Source organism: Dreissena polymorpha, chromosome 9, assembly GCF_020536995.1.
Source record: "Dreissena polymorpha isolate Duluth1 chromosome 9, UMN_Dpol_1.0, whole genome shotgun sequence".
In the NCBI taxonomy this organism is placed as follows: Eukaryota; Metazoa; Mollusca; class Bivalvia; order Myida; family Dreissenidae; genus Dreissena; species Dreissena polymorpha.
In genome coordinates, this window is record NC_068363.1 from 53530592 (window position 1) to 53550702 (window position 20111).

Genomic DNA, 20111 nt, shown 5'->3' on the forward strand with positions numbered 1-20111 from the left:
TCCTTGAAAAATACACGGTGTTGTAATAATTGCATAGTCAGGATGCGGATCTGTCATATCATTAAAGGATGTCATTGTAAATTTTGTATTTATTAACTTAAAATAATTTAAGACAAGACATTCTGGACAGTCATTCGTGTCAAATAATCGAACCGACAAGACTTTTGTTCGGATTTGCTTGCTGTATTTTTGAACATCCTCGTTTGCAATTATAAAGTGGAGGCAGTTTGGAAGTTGGATGGATCATGATTGAATGTCAAACATGAATATGATTCTTTATCTTTTCTTATCCATAATTTCAAGTAAGATGATATACTTGTTCTTGCTTGTTATTGTTTCTTTCATTGTATGTGGTTAAGATATGTAACTTTTAGAGCCTAAATGGACTATCGTATTGTTTTTACTAATAGTTTGCATGTACACAATTGGTTTAGTTTGCATGTATCACTTTTTTGTAACACTAAACAGTGCTTCAGCTAGGTCAAGACAGAAAGGCACATCAATGTCTAACCCTGCCCCCATTTCACCCCCATGATGCCCTTGTTTAATCTGATCACATTAATATACAGTAAATTTAATTTAAAGATTCTGTAATAGTATGGGTTCCTAAGTTTTACATCTAACGAGGCGTTAAGGGATCAAATCTGCGTTAAGGGATCAAATCTAACAAAGAACTCAGAAACTAAGAAAGTTAACTGTTATGTCTCATATTTCCCTCTAAACTTATGAATATATTATCAATATACCAGATATTATTCCTAGGCCTTTTCCGCCCTATGCCACGGGTCCGAATATGGGCCTCAATTTCCCAATGCAAATGTGGTTGTTTTTTCCCCAATTGAAAAAAAAATCACAATTCCAACTTCCAACTATTGCTTAGTTGATTTTTTTTCAGCCGCTAAAAATGCGCAAAATAACGTTAACCTTAATCCGCAAACTAAACATTGGGGAAAACCCACTTGTTTTGAGCCCGACTTTGTATCTATGCGCGCACTGTGGAGGTAATCATTAATCATCAAAATGCATCTCACAACAGCTAATATTACGTTGCCAAATAAAAAAAAAGATTTGAAAAATACGCCAACAATTTCGTCCCTTTTTAACAAACAAAAAGAAAAACAACAACATCGGGTGAGGTAAGTATTAGAATGCACCGAAATATTTCTAGTAATAAACGAAGATCGTTACAAATGATTTCCGCAAATTCAACAACAAGATGCGACGTAAGATTCTTTTTTTTGATATCTTAAATTGATTATAGATAAATTCATTTGTTAGTAATTGTCTTATAAAATAACTTTGATATTCTTCTTATTTTAAGGCATTAAACCAGTCCTAAAATCTTAAACAATAGTTGTTACTTTGTGGTTAAGAAATTTTGAATACTGACATTGTGTTTGTTTATATTTTATTAACATAGGCATGGTAATGTACACTTATTATTTTGTAAAACTTAAATAATATGGTTACAAAATAGTCATTATTTACCAGCTAACGGCTTCTTTGAAATATAAGAAACACTATACATGCGATTATTTTTCCCAATTTAGCCAGATTTTAGATTATTTTTTTCTCAAAATATGATTTTTCACGACGCAAAATTCCCAAAATTCTAGTGTGGCGTTTTCCCAAAATGGAGCGGAAAAGGCCTGAATCCTTATTAAAAATTTCAGCTAAAGATTCACTCCAGATTTACAACCTGAAAAAACGTACATCTAAGTCTCCCGATACAATTTGTTAATAAAACATTTTTACAATAGACATACAGTGTTCCACCCTAACTATTCTGAGTTAGGAGTTCCTTGGACTCCCTTTTTCTGAAATTTAGGAGTCCGACCATACTTCAGATAGTCCAAAAACTATGACACTTCTTTATACCGTATTTTTCGGTTTATGACACATCTTAACCATAAATTGTTACTGGTAATCCTCTGTCATGTTTTGTTCCAAATCAAGGTTCAAAGCGACTGCTGTTCAATATGTGTTGTCATTTGTTATCTCGGATTGCAAAAATATTTAACAAATTTTTGAGTTAATTATTGTAAAAAACGCATTTTAAAACTTCGGAAGAACTGAACGATCAACAAGAGTGACTTCTGAATAATCCCTACCTAAACTACTTTGACCTTAAGTCGTATTTTGGAACGGATAGAATCAATTTCAAATTCAGTTGAAATATCATGAGTACATTTGTTCTGATTGTTTCATGATGATTTGACAAAACAGTTGACTTCTAGATTGTTCACAAAGTTTCACCTGCATATGGAAAACGTCGTAGCCCACTAGCACCCAAATTTTTCAGTAGACCTGAACTGTTTTCAAACTAAGCAGATATACCATTTAAAAAAGCGTTCTTTGCAAATTTCATGAGGATTGGGTAAACATCTAACTTCTGGAATGTTAAGAAACTTTTCATTAAATTTAAAATAGCAACATAGTTCTTCAACGCAGATTTGTAATTTACCCAATTGTCATTTAGACCAATCTTCTTTCAAACTTTCATGAATATATTAATTAAATATGATCTCTCGAGTGTTAACAATGAACATTTTTGATAACGGACAATCTAAGGACGATGATTAACAATGTGCAAAATGTAATCACAAAAGCTCACTGTAAGCAAGTTGTGTTCATGAGATCTAATAAGGACTCTTGCTAGGTACATCTGTGTAAGATATGACAGAGCACTATGAACAGTGTTTTAATTCAACGATTTTGTTAACAGACTGGGTCCTTTGTGTTTCAAGTCGTTTCACTAAAACTGGTAAAAGGTATATCTTTTTTTTGCTTACAAACACTATACGATTGACCAAAGTATTTTCATCATTATAATACAATAATAAGTATACACAATGCATCTACTGAAAACAAACTTGTAGACCAGACAGGAGTTTTCATGGGACAAAAGAAAAATACTTATTCAAGTGCATAGTCCAAATGATGGTTTTGTTATGGATTTGAATATGCTTCCGATATCACTTTTGATTCAACACTTCTCACTATCAATAGACTAGCTGTCTATAATCTTCCTTGTAAAGAAGAACTTTTACAGTTCTCAAGCAGTGGTTTAAGTGTGCGGTTATGACTTTGTATTACAGTATGTAGAGGGTGAATATTAAATTATTACAATTTTAATGTTACAATAAACAAATGCAACTTAAAGTTTTTATGCCCCTGGTATGGTGGCATATAGCATTTGAATAGTCTGTCCATCCGTCTGAAAACTTAAACATCGGCCATAACTTTTGCAATATTGAAGATAGCAACTTGATATTTGGCATGCATGTGTATCTCATGGAGCTGCACATTTTGAGTGGTGAAAGGTCAAGGTCATCCTTCAAGGTCAAAGGTTAAAAAAACAAATCCAAGGGAAAGAACAAGCTTTAAAGGGAGATAATTTCTATTTATCATTTGGCAGGTACAGATCATTTTTACAAGGGAAATAATATTTTTTAAAGGGATATAATAAAAATAATAAATCAATCAAAGGGGCGCAGTAGGGGGCATTGTGTTTCTGACAAACACATTTCTTGTTACAGACAGTGTTCTAAAATGACTAATCTGAGTAAAATGTTTTTTGTACAGACATTCTGATTTTGAGAAACAAATCGATTTTTTTATAATTCAAAGATATTTTTGAAGGAGTCCAACGGACTCCCGTTAGTGTCGAACACTGGACATAAATATATCATAATACCATGATACAAAACATACATTGTATGATAAAATATTGACCACAACATATGATTAAATTTTACATTTAAAGGGCAATAACTGGAATGAAGGGAGAAAACCAGTCCTACTACATTTCAATAAATTAATTGATTTTATTTATTATAGCAATAATGTTTAAAATATAACTTATAATAAGTGCATATTGTATGAAATATATACTTGCATAACACATGCTGAACAAGCTGAAGTGTTCTTTTGACAAATTAACTCCCTGCCCTTTTCAAAATCCTAGCTGGAGCACTGGTTTTTAGCTCACCTGATTGCTCAGGTGAGCTTTTGTGACCGGTCTTGTCCCTCGTCTGTCCGTCCGTCCACATTTGTTCGTAAACACTAGAGGCTACATTTTTTGTCCGATCTTCATGAAATTTGCTCAGAACATTTTGTCCCAATGATATCTTGATCGAGTTCGAAACTGGATCATGCTGGGTCAAAAACTAGGTCACTAGGTCAAAAAAAAGAAAAACACTGTAGAAGTCACATTTCATGCCCAATCTTCATGTAACTTTGTCAAAATGTTTGCCTTAATGATATGTTGGTTAAGTTCAAAAGTGGTTCCAGTCTGTTGTAAAACATGGCTGCCAGTGGGCGGGGCAGTTTTCCTTATTTGGCTATAGAGAAACCTTGTAAACTTTCTAGAAGTCACAATTTTCGCCCAACCATCATGAAAATTGGTCAAAACATTGGTTTTATTGATATCTTGGACGAGTTCAAAAATAGTCCAGATCGGTGAAAAAACATGGCCGCCAGTGGGCGGGGCATTTTACTCTATATGCAAATAGTGAAAACATGTGACACTCTAGAAGTCACATTTTTGGCCCAATGAACATGAAATTTGGTCAAAATGTTGGCCTTAATGATATGTTTGTTGAGTTAAAAAGTGGTTCTGGTCCGTTGAAAAACATGGCCACCAGTGGGCGGGGCAGTTTTCCTTATTTGGCTATAGAGAGACCTTGGAAACACTCTAGAAGCCACAATTTTTGCCCAATCATCATAAAAGTTGAGCAAAAAATTGGTTTTATTGATATCTTGGACGAGTTCGAAAATGGTCCAGATCGGTGAAAAAACATGGCCGCCAGTGGGCGGGGCATTTTTCTCTATATGTATATTGTGGAAACATGTGACCACTCAAGAAGTCACATTTTTGGCCCAATTTTCATGAAATTTGGTCAGAACATTTTTTTTCTTGATACGAGAGTTGAGTTTCAAAAGGGTTCTGGTCCATTGAAAAACATGGCCGCCAGTGGGCGGGGCAGTTTTCCTTATTTGGCTATAGAGAAACCTTGTAAACACTCTAGAAGTCACAATTTTTGCCCAATCATCATGAAAGTTGGTCAAAACATTGGTTTTATTGATATCTCGGACGAGTTCAAAAATGGTCCAGATCGATGAAAAAACATGGCCACCAGTGGGCGGGGCATTTTACTCTATATGTATATAGTGAAAACATGTGACACTCTAGAAGTCACATTTTTGGCCCAATTTTCATGATATTTGGTCAAAACATTTGTTTACTAGAGTTGAGTTCCAAAAAGGTTCCGGTCAGTTGAAAAACATGGCTGCCGGGGGGGCAGTTTTCTTATATTTATATAGTAAAAAAAGCATGTGAACACTCTAGAAGTCAAATTATTTGCCCAATCATCATGAAACTTGGGGAAAAGATTGGTTTTATATGGGCAATTTTTCTTATGTGACTAGAGAGAAACCTTTTTATCGAACACTATAGAAGTCACATTTTTTGCCTAATCATAGAGAAAATTAGTCAATACATTGATTTTATTGATTTCTCGAACAAGTTGGAAAATGCCTCAGATCGGTGCAACACACTTTTAGCTCACCTGATTGCCCTTGGATTGTCAAAGTTTTCATTATATTATACAAAATCCTTGTAAACACTCTAGAGGTCTTAATTTTGTTTCAGATTTTATGATGAATCTTGGTCATAATATTTATTTTTGTTAGCAAAGTTTGATGTTTGGTAAGGGGGGGGGTCAACTCAAAATATAGTTATCCAGGTCAAATCTTTCAAAAACAAAAACACTCCATATGCCAGAGTTTTGGTTCAATAATGATGAAACTTGACCAAGATGTTTTGTCTGGACAATATCTAGGTCAAGTTTGACATTTGGTAAAGATTGAATGAACTAACTCCTCTCAGGTGAGCAAACTAGGGCCATCTTGGCCCTCTTGTTATATTATTATATTTATTGCCATCTGTTTACATTTTGTACTTTGTAAATAAAACTATTTCATGCTTTCTTGAAGTTGAACTCATCTTAAATCTCCAAAGTTTGTAATGATAAATCAATTTCTACTTAGTTGTACTTAAATAGATGTTGGATCATTCACTTATTCATCAATTATTTATGTTCATGCTGTATGAGTGTCATTATCCCCACGCTTTTTGAAAAAAAGGTGGGGATATTGTGGTTATCTCCGCCGTCCGTCCGTCTGTCTGTCCGTCCGTCCTGGCCACTATCTCCTCCTACACTAAAAGCACTAGAACCTTGAAACTTACACACATGGTAGCTATGAGCATATGTGCGACCCTGCACTATTTGGAATTTTGATCTGACCCCTGGGTCAAAAGTTATAGCGGTTGGGGTGGGGCCGCGTCAGAAATTATCACTCATTTTTTTAGGTTATTTTACATTTACTTCTTTATTTCTACACCGATTCACTTCAAATTGATACTGGACCTCTCTTATGACAATACGGTCAATCTCAACCATGCATGGCCCCATTCCCAACCCTGGGGCGCCCCGCCCACATAGGCCACACCCACCAAAAATTTCCATTTACTATAATTTTTTCATTTCTACACGGATTCACTTCAAATTGATACTGAACTTTTGTTATGACATTAGGGTCAATCTCAACTATGCATGGCCCCAATCCCAACCCTGGGGCGCCCGCCCACATAGGCCACACCCACCAAAAAATTCCATTTACTATAATTTTTTCATTTCTACACGGATTCACTTCAAATTGATACTGAACTTCTCTTATGACATTAGGGTCAATCTCAACTATGCATGGCCCCATAACCAACCCTGGGGCCCCGCCCACATAGACCACACCCACCCAAAATTGCCTTTACTATAATTTCTTTATTTCTACACCGATTCACTTCAAATTGATATTGAACTTCTCTTATGACAATACAGTCAATCTCAACTATGCATGGCCCCATTACCAACCCTGGGGCGCCCCGCCCACATAGACCACACCCACCCAAAATTGCCTTTTACTATAATTTCTTCATTTCTACACCGATTCACTTCAAATTGATACTGAACCTCTCTTATGACAATACGGTCAATCTCAGCTATGCATGGCCCCATTACCAACCCTGGGGCACACCTAGGTCAAACATTCGGCGTGGGGATACGCGTCGGCCTCTGCCGCGCCATTTCTAGTTGTCATTGAATTGTTCTGCAAATCATTTTTCTCTGTTTTCTGTCCAGTATCCAGTGCAGATGAGCTTTCAGATTTCACTGTGGTGTATCCGTATCGAGACTTCAGCAGTGCTTCACCCGACCAGCACTTTGTCCCAGAAAACACCAGATCAGCAACATGGAGTTTCCAGGCAGAAAATTCCTACCCACATAGCTGTAGCTCTCCTAATGTAACTATGTAGGTGCCTCTCATACTGTTACTCTGTCATGATGATGATGATGATGATGATGATGATGATGATGATGATGATGATGATGATGATGATGATGATGATGATGATGACCACGACGACGATGATGATGATTCTAGTGGTGATGACGCTTCTCTTGTGATGATGATTGATGACCTGTTCTTTCTTAAGGATACCTAGAAAACACTTTTTTAATTAAGAATACTGGTTATTCTTGAAGAAATTAAAATGCTTATCAATTTTGAGGACATGCAGTCTAAGTTAAGGTCACAGTGGCTTCAAGCATACCAACAACTTTCCTCACATAAGTGTTTGACACTAACTATTCTGATTAAGGAGTTCTTTGGACTCCCTTCTTCTGAAATTTAGGAGTCCAATCATACTTCATGAAGTCCAAACATTATGACACTTTTTATATTCAGTATATTTGGGGTTATAACTCAGTCCTGTTAACCAGAAATTGATAAATCCTCTTCCATGCTTGGTTTCAGATCGAAGTTCTAAGTGACTGCTGTTCAATATTTGTTGTCATTTGTTATTTTATATTGCAAAATTATTTAACAAATGCCATTTATATTTTTGCCCCCCTTCGAAGAAGAGGGGGTATATTGCTTTGCACATGTCAGTCGGTCGGTCGGTCGGTCGGTCGGTCCACCAGGTGGTTTCCGGATGATAACTCAAGAACGCTAAGGCCTAGGATCATGAAACTTCATAGGTACATTGATCGTGACTCGCAGATGACCCCTATTGATTTTGAGGTCACTATGTCAAAGGTCAAGGTCACTGTGACCCGAAATAGTAAAATGGTTTCCGGATGATAATTCAAGATTTAAGTTAATTATTGTATGTTTATAGAGAAATATCAGTGAAATAAAACTAATATTTCTCTGTTTCAAACAGTGAAAAATAAGAGTGAAAAATAGCAATAGTTTTCATTGTTTTACTGTGAAATGACGTCATTTTTTCGACGAAATGACACCATCATTTCAGCAAAATTCACCCGTTAAACTCTTTTACAATTTAAATAAACAGTTAAAAAAAGCATAAAATAACAAGAAAATGTGTTGTTTTTGTGGAATACAGATTTTAATTCACTCGTGATCATAAAAAAAATATATTTTCACTCGTGAAAATATTATTTTTATGATCACTAGTGCAATAAAATCGATATTCCATCAAATCCAACAAATATCCTCTATCTACTTTGTATAATGCATTTATATATATGCTTGCTTGTTTATACTCGCTATTGGTCGTTACAGCCCATTGCTTTATATATTTTCCCCATTATTGTCCCCTACCAGTGAAGACTTATGGTTTGCGCTAGATGTGTGTCAGTCAGTCCGTAACTTTTCTGGATCCTATGATAACTTTAAAAGTTCTTAAATTTTTCATGAAACTTGAAACATGGACAGATGGCAATATGGAGATTATGCACATCAATTCATTTTGTTCCTACGTCAAAAATTGTGGTTGCTATGGCAACAATTATTTTTTTTACTGACAATGGTGGAGTGTCACCGGTAGGTTACAATATTGCTTGGCAATCTCTTGTTTTTAACATAATATAACAAAGCCAACAAACTGCAACAAAGCCCCTGAAATTATCGTTTGCTAGTGGCATGGAGTTATTTACGCACAACTGATTCATAGCCGTTCCCATCCTCTGTGCATTGGGACCATAAAACAAGCATTGTTTAAACAATTACACGTATTGTGATGATTTTTATAGTGATTACACACTGTTTAGCGAAAGCTATTTTTACGTGTAAAGATCTGAGAAAACAAAACGACCAAGATTGGGTTAATTCAGAGTTCGAGAGTTTCCACAAGCACTACTCGCAAGCACTGCGACAAGAAACCAAAATATAAAAAATATTGTGTCAATGTGCCTAAGCAGAATGATGAGTGGCATACTTTGGGGATGTTCAAAAGTGCAGTCACTCTGATCTTGCAAAAAGAGATTTTTTTATTATTCAAATATGATTTTGAAAGAGATCAACAGACTTTCGTGTTGTTAGTGTTGACCCCAGACACATTATTTGAGAAAACTTGGTAGAAGAAAAAAGGAAAACTAATATAACTTACACACCAATTATCAAAATACTGACCCTTGCAGTTTCAATGAAAAAGAGTTTTGAAGTTATAGATTTTTACAACAAAAGTCTAAATCAATAATTTTAGTCCAGGGCTGTGGCAAGTTTTTACCCAAGGGGCATGATTTGAACAACTGTAGCAGAGGACTACTATAAGACTTAACATGCCAAATAACAAGCCTCTTGGCATTGCTGTTTCAGAAAATAAGACTGTCAAAGTTTTCACTAAATAAATAAAATTAAACAAGTATTGCATAGGGCAGGATCATTTATAACCCAAGAGGGATGATTTTAATATAGTTGTTACAGGACCAGAATACGCTGTTAAACAAAAACTAATTCCATGCCCTAATGTTTTTAGAACAAACCTTTTTTAAATATGTACGTCTTCATACATTTCTTTATCATTGGGCGTGGCCAGTTTTTACCCAAATGGGCGATCTTTACAATAAAACTTGGAAGAGGACCAGAATAAAATGATACATGCCAAAAACCAAACCTCTGGGCCTTGCGGTTTCAGAGAAGACATTTTTTAAGTGTTTGCTCCAATAATATATAGCAAGAAACTCTCAGGGAGGGGTCAATTTTCAACCCAGGGGATTATTTTTTTTAAAAGTTAAAACTTCGGACAAACTGATCGATCAACAAAAATCACTTCTATATAATTCCTTCATAAACTACTTTCACCTTAAGTCGTCTTTTGAAGCGGACAGAAGACATAATGAATTCAGTAGAAATTTCATGATTACGATTGTTGTGATAGTTTCATTATGATGTGGCAGAACATTTGATTTCTTGATTGTTCACAACGTTTTATAACACCCACATAAGGAAAATATCTTAGCCCACTGGCAATCATATTTTTCAGTAGACCTGAACCATTTTCAAACTCAGCAGATATACCATTAGAAAAAGCGTTCTGGTCAAGTTTCGTGAGGATTGGGTAAACATGTAACTTCTGGACAGTTCAGTCACTTTTTATTTAATTTGACAAAGCAATATAGTTTTTGAACGCAGTTTTATAATTTACCCAATTGTCATTTAGACGGATTTCTTACCATGTTTCGTGAATATTGGAAATAAATATATTCTCTAGAGTGTTAACAATGTGCATTTTGACAATGGACAATGCAGGAACGATGATTAACAATGGGGAAAATGTAATCACAAAAGCTCACTGTAAGCAAGTTGTGCTCATTTGATCTACTCTTAATAGCTACATCTGTGAAAGCTATGACAGAGCACTGTTAACAGGATTTTTATTCAACGATTTTGTTAAAAGACAGGGGTCCTTTGCGTTCCAAGTTGTTTGATTAAAACTCGTAAATGAAATTTCTTTTTTTGGTTACAAACACTATAAAATTTACAAAGTATTTTCATCATAATAATAAAATAATAAGTATACGCAGTGTATCTTCTGACAACATACTTGTTGACTGGACAGGGGTTTTCATAGAAAAGTATTATTCAAGTACATTGTCAAAATGATGGTATTTTTTGTATAAAATGCTTCCGACATCGCTTAGATTTGATTGAACACTTCTCACTATCAATAAAACAGCTGTCTATAATCTTCCTTGTTAAGAAGAACTCTTATAGCTCTCAGGCAGTGGTTGAAGTGTGAGGTCATGACTTGGTATTAAAAACTTCCTTCTGCGGTATTTAGAGGGTGAATATTAAATTATTACAATTAAAATGTGACAATAAACAAATGCAACTGAAAGTTTTTATAGACAGTGATCGACAATGACTATTCTGAGTAAACTTTTCTTTGGGCAGACATTCTGATTTTGCGAAACGAAATAAGTAAACGAAGGAATTTTTTTATAATTTACAGATGATTCTGAAGGAGTCCGTTGGACTTCCTCGACACACAAAAAAGGAGTCCGAGTCTCATTTCCCTGAGTCTCGTAAGTGTCCAACACTGCATTATCTAGAGTAAAGAACGCTTTAACTTAGGATCCTATTGATTCGTAGACTGGTTAGTCTTGAGGGAAGGACGACACCTTTTGGTTTTTAGATCAAGAGATCAATTGAGCTGCTCTCTGGGTAAACTGTGCTTAATGCATGTGCGCTCAGTTTCATTCCAGTCTGCACAGGCTAATCAGGGACAACATTTCCTGCATTTATGGAATTATTTATTTAAAGGAAGTCTCTTCTAAACAAAAATCCAGTTTAGGCGGAAAGTGTTTTCCCTGATTAGCCTGTGAGGACAGCTCAGTCTAATCAGGGAAAACACTGGACATATTCATGAAGCCCGGTTTTCACAGAGCAGGACACTTATGTCAAGGTCTCTTAATAATCTCAAATTCGTGTATCAAGTCGTACATCTCTTGGTTTCAGAGTTCTGCAGCATGGCAGTCTACCACTGATCACACCTCTGGGTGAAAAACAGCCCAAGAATGCATTCCTGGATCAGAGATGGAACATTGGTGCCACCTTTATTGTTCCCACCAACAACATTAGCCTTGTGTCGAAGCTGATCTCTCCAAAACCTGGGATGTGGTACAGCGTGGCCTATCTACCGGAGGGAGATGGGAAAATACTGCCTGCTGTGGGTATACATGTGTTCTTAACTGCCTGCTGTGGGTATACTTGTGTTCTATACCACCTGCTGTGTGTATACTTGTGTTCTTTACTGCCTGTTGTGTGTATACTTGTGTTCTATACTGCATGCTGTGTGTATACTTGTGTTCTATTCTGCCTGCTGTGTGAATACTTGTGTTTTATACTGCCTGTTTTGGGTATACTTGTGTTCTATACTGCCTGCTGTGTGTATACTTGTGTTCTACACTGCCTGCTGTGGGTATCCTTGTGTTCTATACTGCATACTGTGGGTATACTTGTGTTCTTTACTGCCTGCTTTGGGGATACTTGTGTTTTATACTGCCTGCTCTAGGTATACTTGTATTCTATACTGCCATCTGTGCGTATACTTGTATTCTATACTGCCGGTTGTGGGTATACTTGTGTTCTATACTGCCTGATGTGGGTATACTTGTGTTATATCACAGGTTTTCCAGACTTTATTCTTAACTCTTGCTTAAACTGACAATACACATAGTTTTCATACCACTTTCAAATATTCCTTTTTTAGACCACCATTAATAAGGTGAAACAGTTTTTGTTTCCATTCCCATCTCCAATCTTATAATCATATAATTTTCCTTTCAAATTAATTTAGATAATTTAAATGTTGTTCATTTTACTTCAGGACCTATTTGTGAAATGCGTGTACAGAATTCGCAACTGGTTCCATCTAGAGACGGGACATGACATAGAGGAAGTCAGTCCAAACAAAATCTACCATATTTCTCTTCAAAACCTGGCCAAGAAAATTTTGAGGTGAGGTATTTAGGTACAATCCTGGGCCAGATTTAAAGATAGCAAAATGAAAAGCTTACAATTAATTTATTTATTGAGATATTAATTGCAATATTTCACTCAATTATAATCCCTCAAACATGACTTGTCTTACTTTTTATAGTTGCATGTATTTGTTTGTTTATAATAATTTGTGTTTATGCATTTTATCTAAGTGATTTTTTTTATGTTTATGGATTTCAGATTCCTGGTGCCTCTTCAGACATACAGATTCCAAGTGTTACTACAAGATTGTTACCATGGCAACCAGACTGGTTGTCCCATCACCATGGAAACCAGAGGTCATGCCCTCCCTGGCCCCAGTAACTCCACTGTTAAAGCCCAATGTGACCCTGACAACACTAGCTGTGTGGTAACCATGGAGACACCCAGCGCGGGGGCGTGGCACTATCTACAGCTGCAGTCTCATAGCGACAACACTAACAATTTGAGTCTTCAAATAATTTTACAAGGTGAAGTTTTCTTATTTTAAAAATTCTTTTGTAACAAATTTTTACACTCTTTTATGTTTAATGCATGACTGTTAAAACAACCTAGCTGTTTCGTTAAAAGGAATGGTTCACAGATTTGAAAAAAAAAACTGTTTCTTATAAAAAAAAAGGATGTACACATTTAATTTTAAAAAAAGCGAAATAATACTTATAAGTAAATAATTATGAGTTAAAACTATTGAATGAATTTGAGAAAGTTGGCAAATTTCCAAATACTTCCTTGTTAAGATTCCCTTTGATAATTTAACTGAGAAGGGCTCAGTTAAAATAAAGTTTAATGCTTCTGCATAAAGTATGGTCCCAGATTAGCCTATGTAGTTTGCACTGGCTTTCTGGAATGACATTTTCTACCCAGAGTAAGGTTTTCATTTAGAAGAGACTTCCTTGAAATAAAAAACACCATCAAGCAGAAACTATTGTGTCTGATTAGCCAGTGCTTACTGCAAAGGTTCATATGGGATGACACTTTAAGCACATTGATTTAGCCAATGCTTACTGCATAGGTTCATATGGGATGATACTTTAAGCACATTGATTAGCCAGTGCTTACTGCATAGGTTCATATGGGATGATACTTTAAGCACATTGATTTAGCCTGCTTACTGCATAGGTTCATATGGGATGGTACTTTAAGCACATTGATTTAGCCTGCTTACTGCAAAGGTTCATATGGGATGGTACTTTAAGCACATTGATTTAGCCTGCTTACTGCATAGGTTCATATGGGATGATACTTTAAGCACATTGATTAGCCAGTGCTTACTGCATAGGTTCATATGGGATGATACTTTAAGCACATTGATTTAGCCTTCTTACTGCATAGGTTCATATGGGATGATACTTTAAGCACATTGATTAGCCAGTGCTTACTGCATAGGTTCATATGGGATGGTACTTTAAGCACATTGATTTAGCCTGCTTACTGCATAGGTTCATATGGGATGATACTTTAAGCACATTGATTTAGCCTACTTACTGCATAGGTTCATATGGGATGATACTTTAAGCACATTGATTTAGCCTACTTACTGCATAGGTTCATATGGGATGGTACTTTAAGCACATTGATTTAGCCTGCTTACTGCAAAGGGTTCATATGGGATGGTACTTTAAGCACATTGATTTAGCCTGCTTACTGCATAGGTTCATATGGGATGATACTTTAAGCACATTGATTTAGCCTGCTTACTGCATAGGTTCATATGGGATGATACTTTAAGCACATTGATTTAGCCTGCTTACTGCATAGGTTCATATGGGATGGTACTTTAAGCACATTGATTAGCCAGTGCTTACTGCATAGGTTCATATGGGATGATTCTTTAAGCACATTGATTTCGCCAGTGCTTACTGCATAGGTTCACATGGGATGATACTTTAAGCACATTGATTAGCCAATGCTTACTGCATAGGTTCATATGGGATGATACTTTAAGCACATTGATTTAGCCTGCTTACTGCATAGGTTCATATGGGATGATATTTTAAGCACATTGATTTAGCCTGCTTACTGCATAGGTTCATATGGGATGATACTTTAAGCACATTGATTTAGCCTGCTTACTGCATAGGTTCATATGGGATGATACTTTAAGCACATTGATTTAGCCAGTGCTTACTGCATAGGTTCATATGGGATGATACTTTAAGCACATTGATTTAGCCAGTGCTTACTGCATAGGTTCATATGGGATGACACTTTAAGCACATTGATTTAGCCTGCTTACTGCATAGGTTCATATGGGATGATACTTTAAGCACATTGATTAGCCAGTGCTTACTGCATAGGTTCATATGGGATGATGCTTTAAGCACATTGATTAGCCAGTGCTTACTGCATAGGTTCATATGGGATGATACTTTAAGCACATTGATTAGCCAGTGCTTACTGCATAGGTTCATATGGGATGACACTTTAAGCACATTGATTAGCCAGTGCTTACTACATAGGTTCATATGGGATGATACTTTAAGCACATTGATTAGCCAGTGCTTACTGCAAAGGTTCATATGGGATGATACTTTAAGCACATTGATTAGCCAGTGCTTACTGCAAAGGTTCATATGGGATGATACTTTAAGCACATTGATTTAGCCTACCTACTGCATAGGTTCATATGGGATGGTACTTTAAGCACATTGATTAGCCAGTGCTTACTGCATAGGTTCATATGGGATGATACTTTAAGCACATTGATTAGCCAGTGCTTACTGCAAAGGTTCATATGGGATGATACTTTAAGCACATTGATTAGCCAGTGCTTACTGCATAGGTTCATATGGGATGGTACTTTAAGCACATTGATTAGCCAGTGCTTACTGCATAGGTTCATATGGGATGATACTTTAAGCACATTGATTTAGCCTGCTTACTGCATAGGTTCATATGGGATGGTACTTTAAGCACATTGATTTAGCCTGCTTACTGCATAGGTTCATATGGGATGATACTTTAAGCACATTGATTTAGCCTGCTTACTGCATAGGTTCATATAGGATGATACTTTAAGCACATTGATTTAGCCTGCTTACTGCATAGGTTCATATGGGATGATACTTTAAGCACATTGATTTAGCCTGCTTACTGCATAGGTTCATATGGGATGATACTTTAAGCACATTGATTTAGCCAGTGCTTACTGCATAGGTTCATATGGGATGATACTTTAAGCACATTGATTTAGCCAGTGCTTACTGCATAGGTTCATATGGGATGATTCTTTAAGCACATTGATTTCGCCAGTGCTTACTGCATAGGTTCATATGGGATGATACTTTAAGCACATTGATTAGCCAGTGCTTACTGCATAGGTTCATATGGGATGATACTTTAAGCACATTGATTAGCCAGTGCTTACTGCAAAGGTTCATATGGGATGATACTTTAAGCACATTGATTTAGCCTGCTTACTGCATAGGTTCATATGGGATGATACTTTAAGCACATTGATTTAGCCTGCTTACTGCATAGGTTCATATGGGATGGTACTTTAAGCACATTGATTAGCCAGTGCTTACTGCATAGGTTCATATGGGATGATACTTTAAGCACATTGATTTAGCCTGCTTACTGCATAGGTTCATATAGGATGATACTTTAAGCACATTGATTTAGCCTGCTTACTGCATAGGTTCATATGGGATGATACTTTAAGCACATTGATTTAGCCTGCTTACTGCATAGGTTCATATGGGATGATACTTTAAGCACATTGATTAGCCAGTGCTTACTGCATAGGTTCATATGGGATGACACTTTAAGCACATTGATTTAGCCTGCTTACTGCATAGGTTCATATGGGATGGTACTTTAAGCACATTGATTTAGCCTGCTTACTGCATAGGTTCATATGGGATGATACTTTAAGCACATTGATTTAGCCTGCTTACTGCAAGGGTTCATATGGGATGGTACTTTAAGCACATTGATTTAGCCTGCTTACTGCATAGGTTCATATGGGATGATACTTTAAGCACATTGATTTAGCCTACTTACTGCATAGGTTCATATGGGATGATACTTTAAGCACATTGATTTAGCCTACTTACTGCATAGGTTCATATAGGATGATACTTTAAGCACATTGATTTAGCCTGCTTACTGCATAGGTTCATATAGGATGATACTTTAAGCACATTGATTTAGCCTGCTTACTGCATAGGTTCATATGGGATGATACTTTAAGCACATTGATTAGCCAGTGCTTACTGCATAGGTTCATATGGGATGATACTTTAAGCACATTGATTTAGCCTGCTTACTGCATAGGTTCATATGGGATGACACTTTAAGCACATTGATTTAGCCTGCTTACTACATAGGTTCATATGGGATGATACTTTAAGCACATTGATTTAGCCTACCTACTGCATAGGTTCATATGGGATGACACTTTAAGCACATTGATTAGCCAGTGCTTACTGCATAGGTTCATATGGGATGATACTTTAAGCACATTGATTTAGCCAGTGCTTACTGCATAGGTTCATATGGGATGGTACTTTAAGCACATTGATTAGCCAGTGCTTACTGCATAGGTTCATATGGGGTGATACTTTAAGCACATTGATTAGCCAGTGCTTACTGTATAGGTTCATATGGGATGATACTTTAAGCACATTGATTTAGCCAGTGCTTACTGCATAGGTTCATATGGGATGGTACTTTAAGCACATTGATTAGCCAGTGCTTACTGCATAGGTTCATATGGGATGATACTTTAAGCACATTGATTTAGCCTGCTTACTGCATAGGTTCATATAGGATGATACTTTAAGCACATTGATTTAGCCTGCTTACTGCATAGGTTCATATGGGATGGTACTTTAAGCACATTGATTTAGCCTGCTTACTGCATAGGTTCATATAGGATGATACTTTAAGCACATTGATTTAGCCTGCTTACTGCATAGGTTCATATAGGATGATACTTTAAGCACATTGATTTAGCCTGCTTACTGCATAGGTTCATATAGGATGATACTTTAAGCACATTGATTTAGCCTGCTTACTGCATAGGTTCATATAGGATGATACTTTAAGCACATTGATTTAGCCTGCTTACTGCATAGGTTCATATGGGATGATACTTTAAGCACATTGATTAGCCAGTGCTTACTGCATAGGTTCATATGGGATGATACTTTAAGCACATTGATTTAGCCTGCTTACTGCATAGGTTCATATGGGATGACACTTTAAGCACATTGATTTAGCCTGCTTACTACATAGGTTCATATGGGATGATACTTTAAGCACATTGATTTAGCCTACCTACTGCATAGGTTCATATGGGATGGTACTTTAAGCACATTGATTAGCCAGTGCTTACTGCATAGGTTCATATGGGATGATACTTTAAGCACATTGATTAGCCAGTGCTTACTGTATAGGTTCATATGGGATGATACTTTAAGCACATTGATTTAGCCAGTGCTTACTGCATAGGTTCATATGGGATGGTACTTTAAGCACATTGATTAGCCAGTGCTTACTGCATAGGTTCATATGGGATGATTCTTTAAGCACATTGATTTAGCCTACCTACTGCATAGGTTCATATGGGATGATACTTTAAGCACATTGATTTAGCCTACCTACTGCATAGGTTCATATGGGATGATACTTTAAGCACATTGATTTAGCCTGCTTACTGCATAGGTTCATATGGGATGATACTTTAAGCACATTGATTAGCCAGTGCTTACTGCATAGGTTCATATGGGATGATACTTTAAGCACATTGATTTAGCCAGTGCTTACTGCATAGGTTCATATGGGATGATACTTTAAGCACATTGATTTAGCCTGCTTACTACATAGGTTCACATGGGATAATACTTTAAGCACATTGATTAGCCAGTGCTTACTGCATAGGTTCATATAGGATGATACTTTAAGCACATTGATTTAGCCTACCTACTGCATAGGTTCATATGGGATGACACTTTAAGCACATTGATTAGCCAGTGCTTACTGCATAGGTTCATATGGGATGGTACTTTAAGCACATTGATTTAGCCAGTGCTTACTACATAGGTTCACATGGGATGATACTTTAAGCACATTGATTTAGCCTGCTTTTCCCAGAGAGCGGCTCATTTAAAGTATTACCCACATTTCTTAACAAGGAAATATTTGGAAATTTTGCCATGTTTCTTCAGACTGTGTTGCCATGACATCATACCAATCTGGTCCCCAGCTGGGCCAGTGTGGACTGATTCCCATGCTCGACAAATTCACGTTCAACCCAAAGTTTCACAACAAGTTTGGCTACATCAATGGCAGCAGGTTTGAGGATGTGCTGTTGCAGATGATGGAAGGGTTCACACAGGTTGTGCCGTTTAGAATTGTTGATGCTGTGGACAATGGGGGAAGCCTAATTGTCAATGTCCAGATGCAAGACATTGTAGCAGTTGAAGTAAGTTGGACCTAGTAGGTTTGGCAATGATCCGTTTTCTGAAAAAAAAGTGGCTCAATGCATGTGCGTAAAGTGTCGTCCCAGATTAGCATGTGCAGTTTTCTCAGGCTTTTCAGTGACTACACTTTCTGCTTTGATGGTTTTTAACCAGGTTTTCCGAAGGAAAAAACTGGTTATTAGATTGGCGAATGCGGGCGGGCTGGCTGGCTGGCGGGCTGGCGGAACAAGCTTGTCCGGGCCATAACTATGTCGTTCATTGTCAGATTTTAAAATCATTTGGCACATTTGTTCACCATCATTGGACGGTGTGTCGCGCGAAATAATTACGTCGATATCTCCAAGGTTCAGGTCACACTTTGAGTTCAAAGGTAAAAAAATTAGCTTGTCCTGGCCATAACTATGTCATTCATTGTGAGATTTTAAAATCATTTGGCACATTTGTTCACCATCATGGGACGGTGTGTCGCACGAAAGAATCATGTCAATATCTCCAATGTCAAGGTCGCCACGACTAAAAAAAGATTTAAAAAAAAAAAAAAAAACTTACAAAGGGGGGCAATTTTGTTTGTTCATTTCAAAAGATCAGTTTGAGTTTTCTCCCTTTATCAGATTTTTTTTTCACAATGAAAACCTGGTTTTGTGACAATTTTGTCCCTTGTTTTTATTAAAAGAAGGGTCTTCTTAGCAAAATTCAATTTTAGGCGGAAAGTGTCATCCGTGATTGTGGTAATACACTTTACACACATGATTGTGGTAATACACTTTACACACATGATTGTGGTAATACACTTTACACACATGCATTGTGGTAATACACTTTACACACATGATTGTGGTA

General features: G+C 36.6%; 1 protein-coding gene and 1 long non-coding RNA gene across 5 annotated transcripts in view; both read left to right on the top strand.

The window, feature by feature from the left end:
• Positions 1–30: 30 nt before the first annotated feature.
• The window catches only part of LOC127846633 (transmembrane protein 8B-like), a 38577-nt gene continuing 18496 nt past the window's right edge, over positions 31–20111 (top strand). For 2 of the 4 annotated variants that reach the window (XM_052378061.1, XM_052378060.1), the window contains exons 1-6: positions 31–302; positions 7200–7368; positions 11821–12031; positions 12692–12822; positions 13045–13313; positions 19017–19273. In XM_052378061.1, the coding sequence (XP_052234021.1) occupies positions 254–302; positions 7200–7368; positions 11821–12031; positions 12692–12822; positions 13045–13313; positions 19017–19273 (1086 nt within the window). In that variant the 5' untranslated portion in view covers positions 31–253. Of the gene's footprint in view, positions 303–7199; positions 7369–11820; positions 12036–12242; positions 12249–12691; positions 12823–13044; positions 13314–19016; positions 19274–20111 lie in introns of those variants that run through there. The other 2 variants (XM_052378062.1, XM_052378063.1) reach the window with 2 other exon arrangements.
• Positions 14314–16308, top strand: LOC127846638 (uncharacterized). Its single transcript, XR_008033591.1, has 3 exons — positions 14314–14335; positions 15892–15999; positions 16218–16308. It is a non-coding gene; the product is annotated as an uncharacterized LOC127846638 (long non-coding RNA).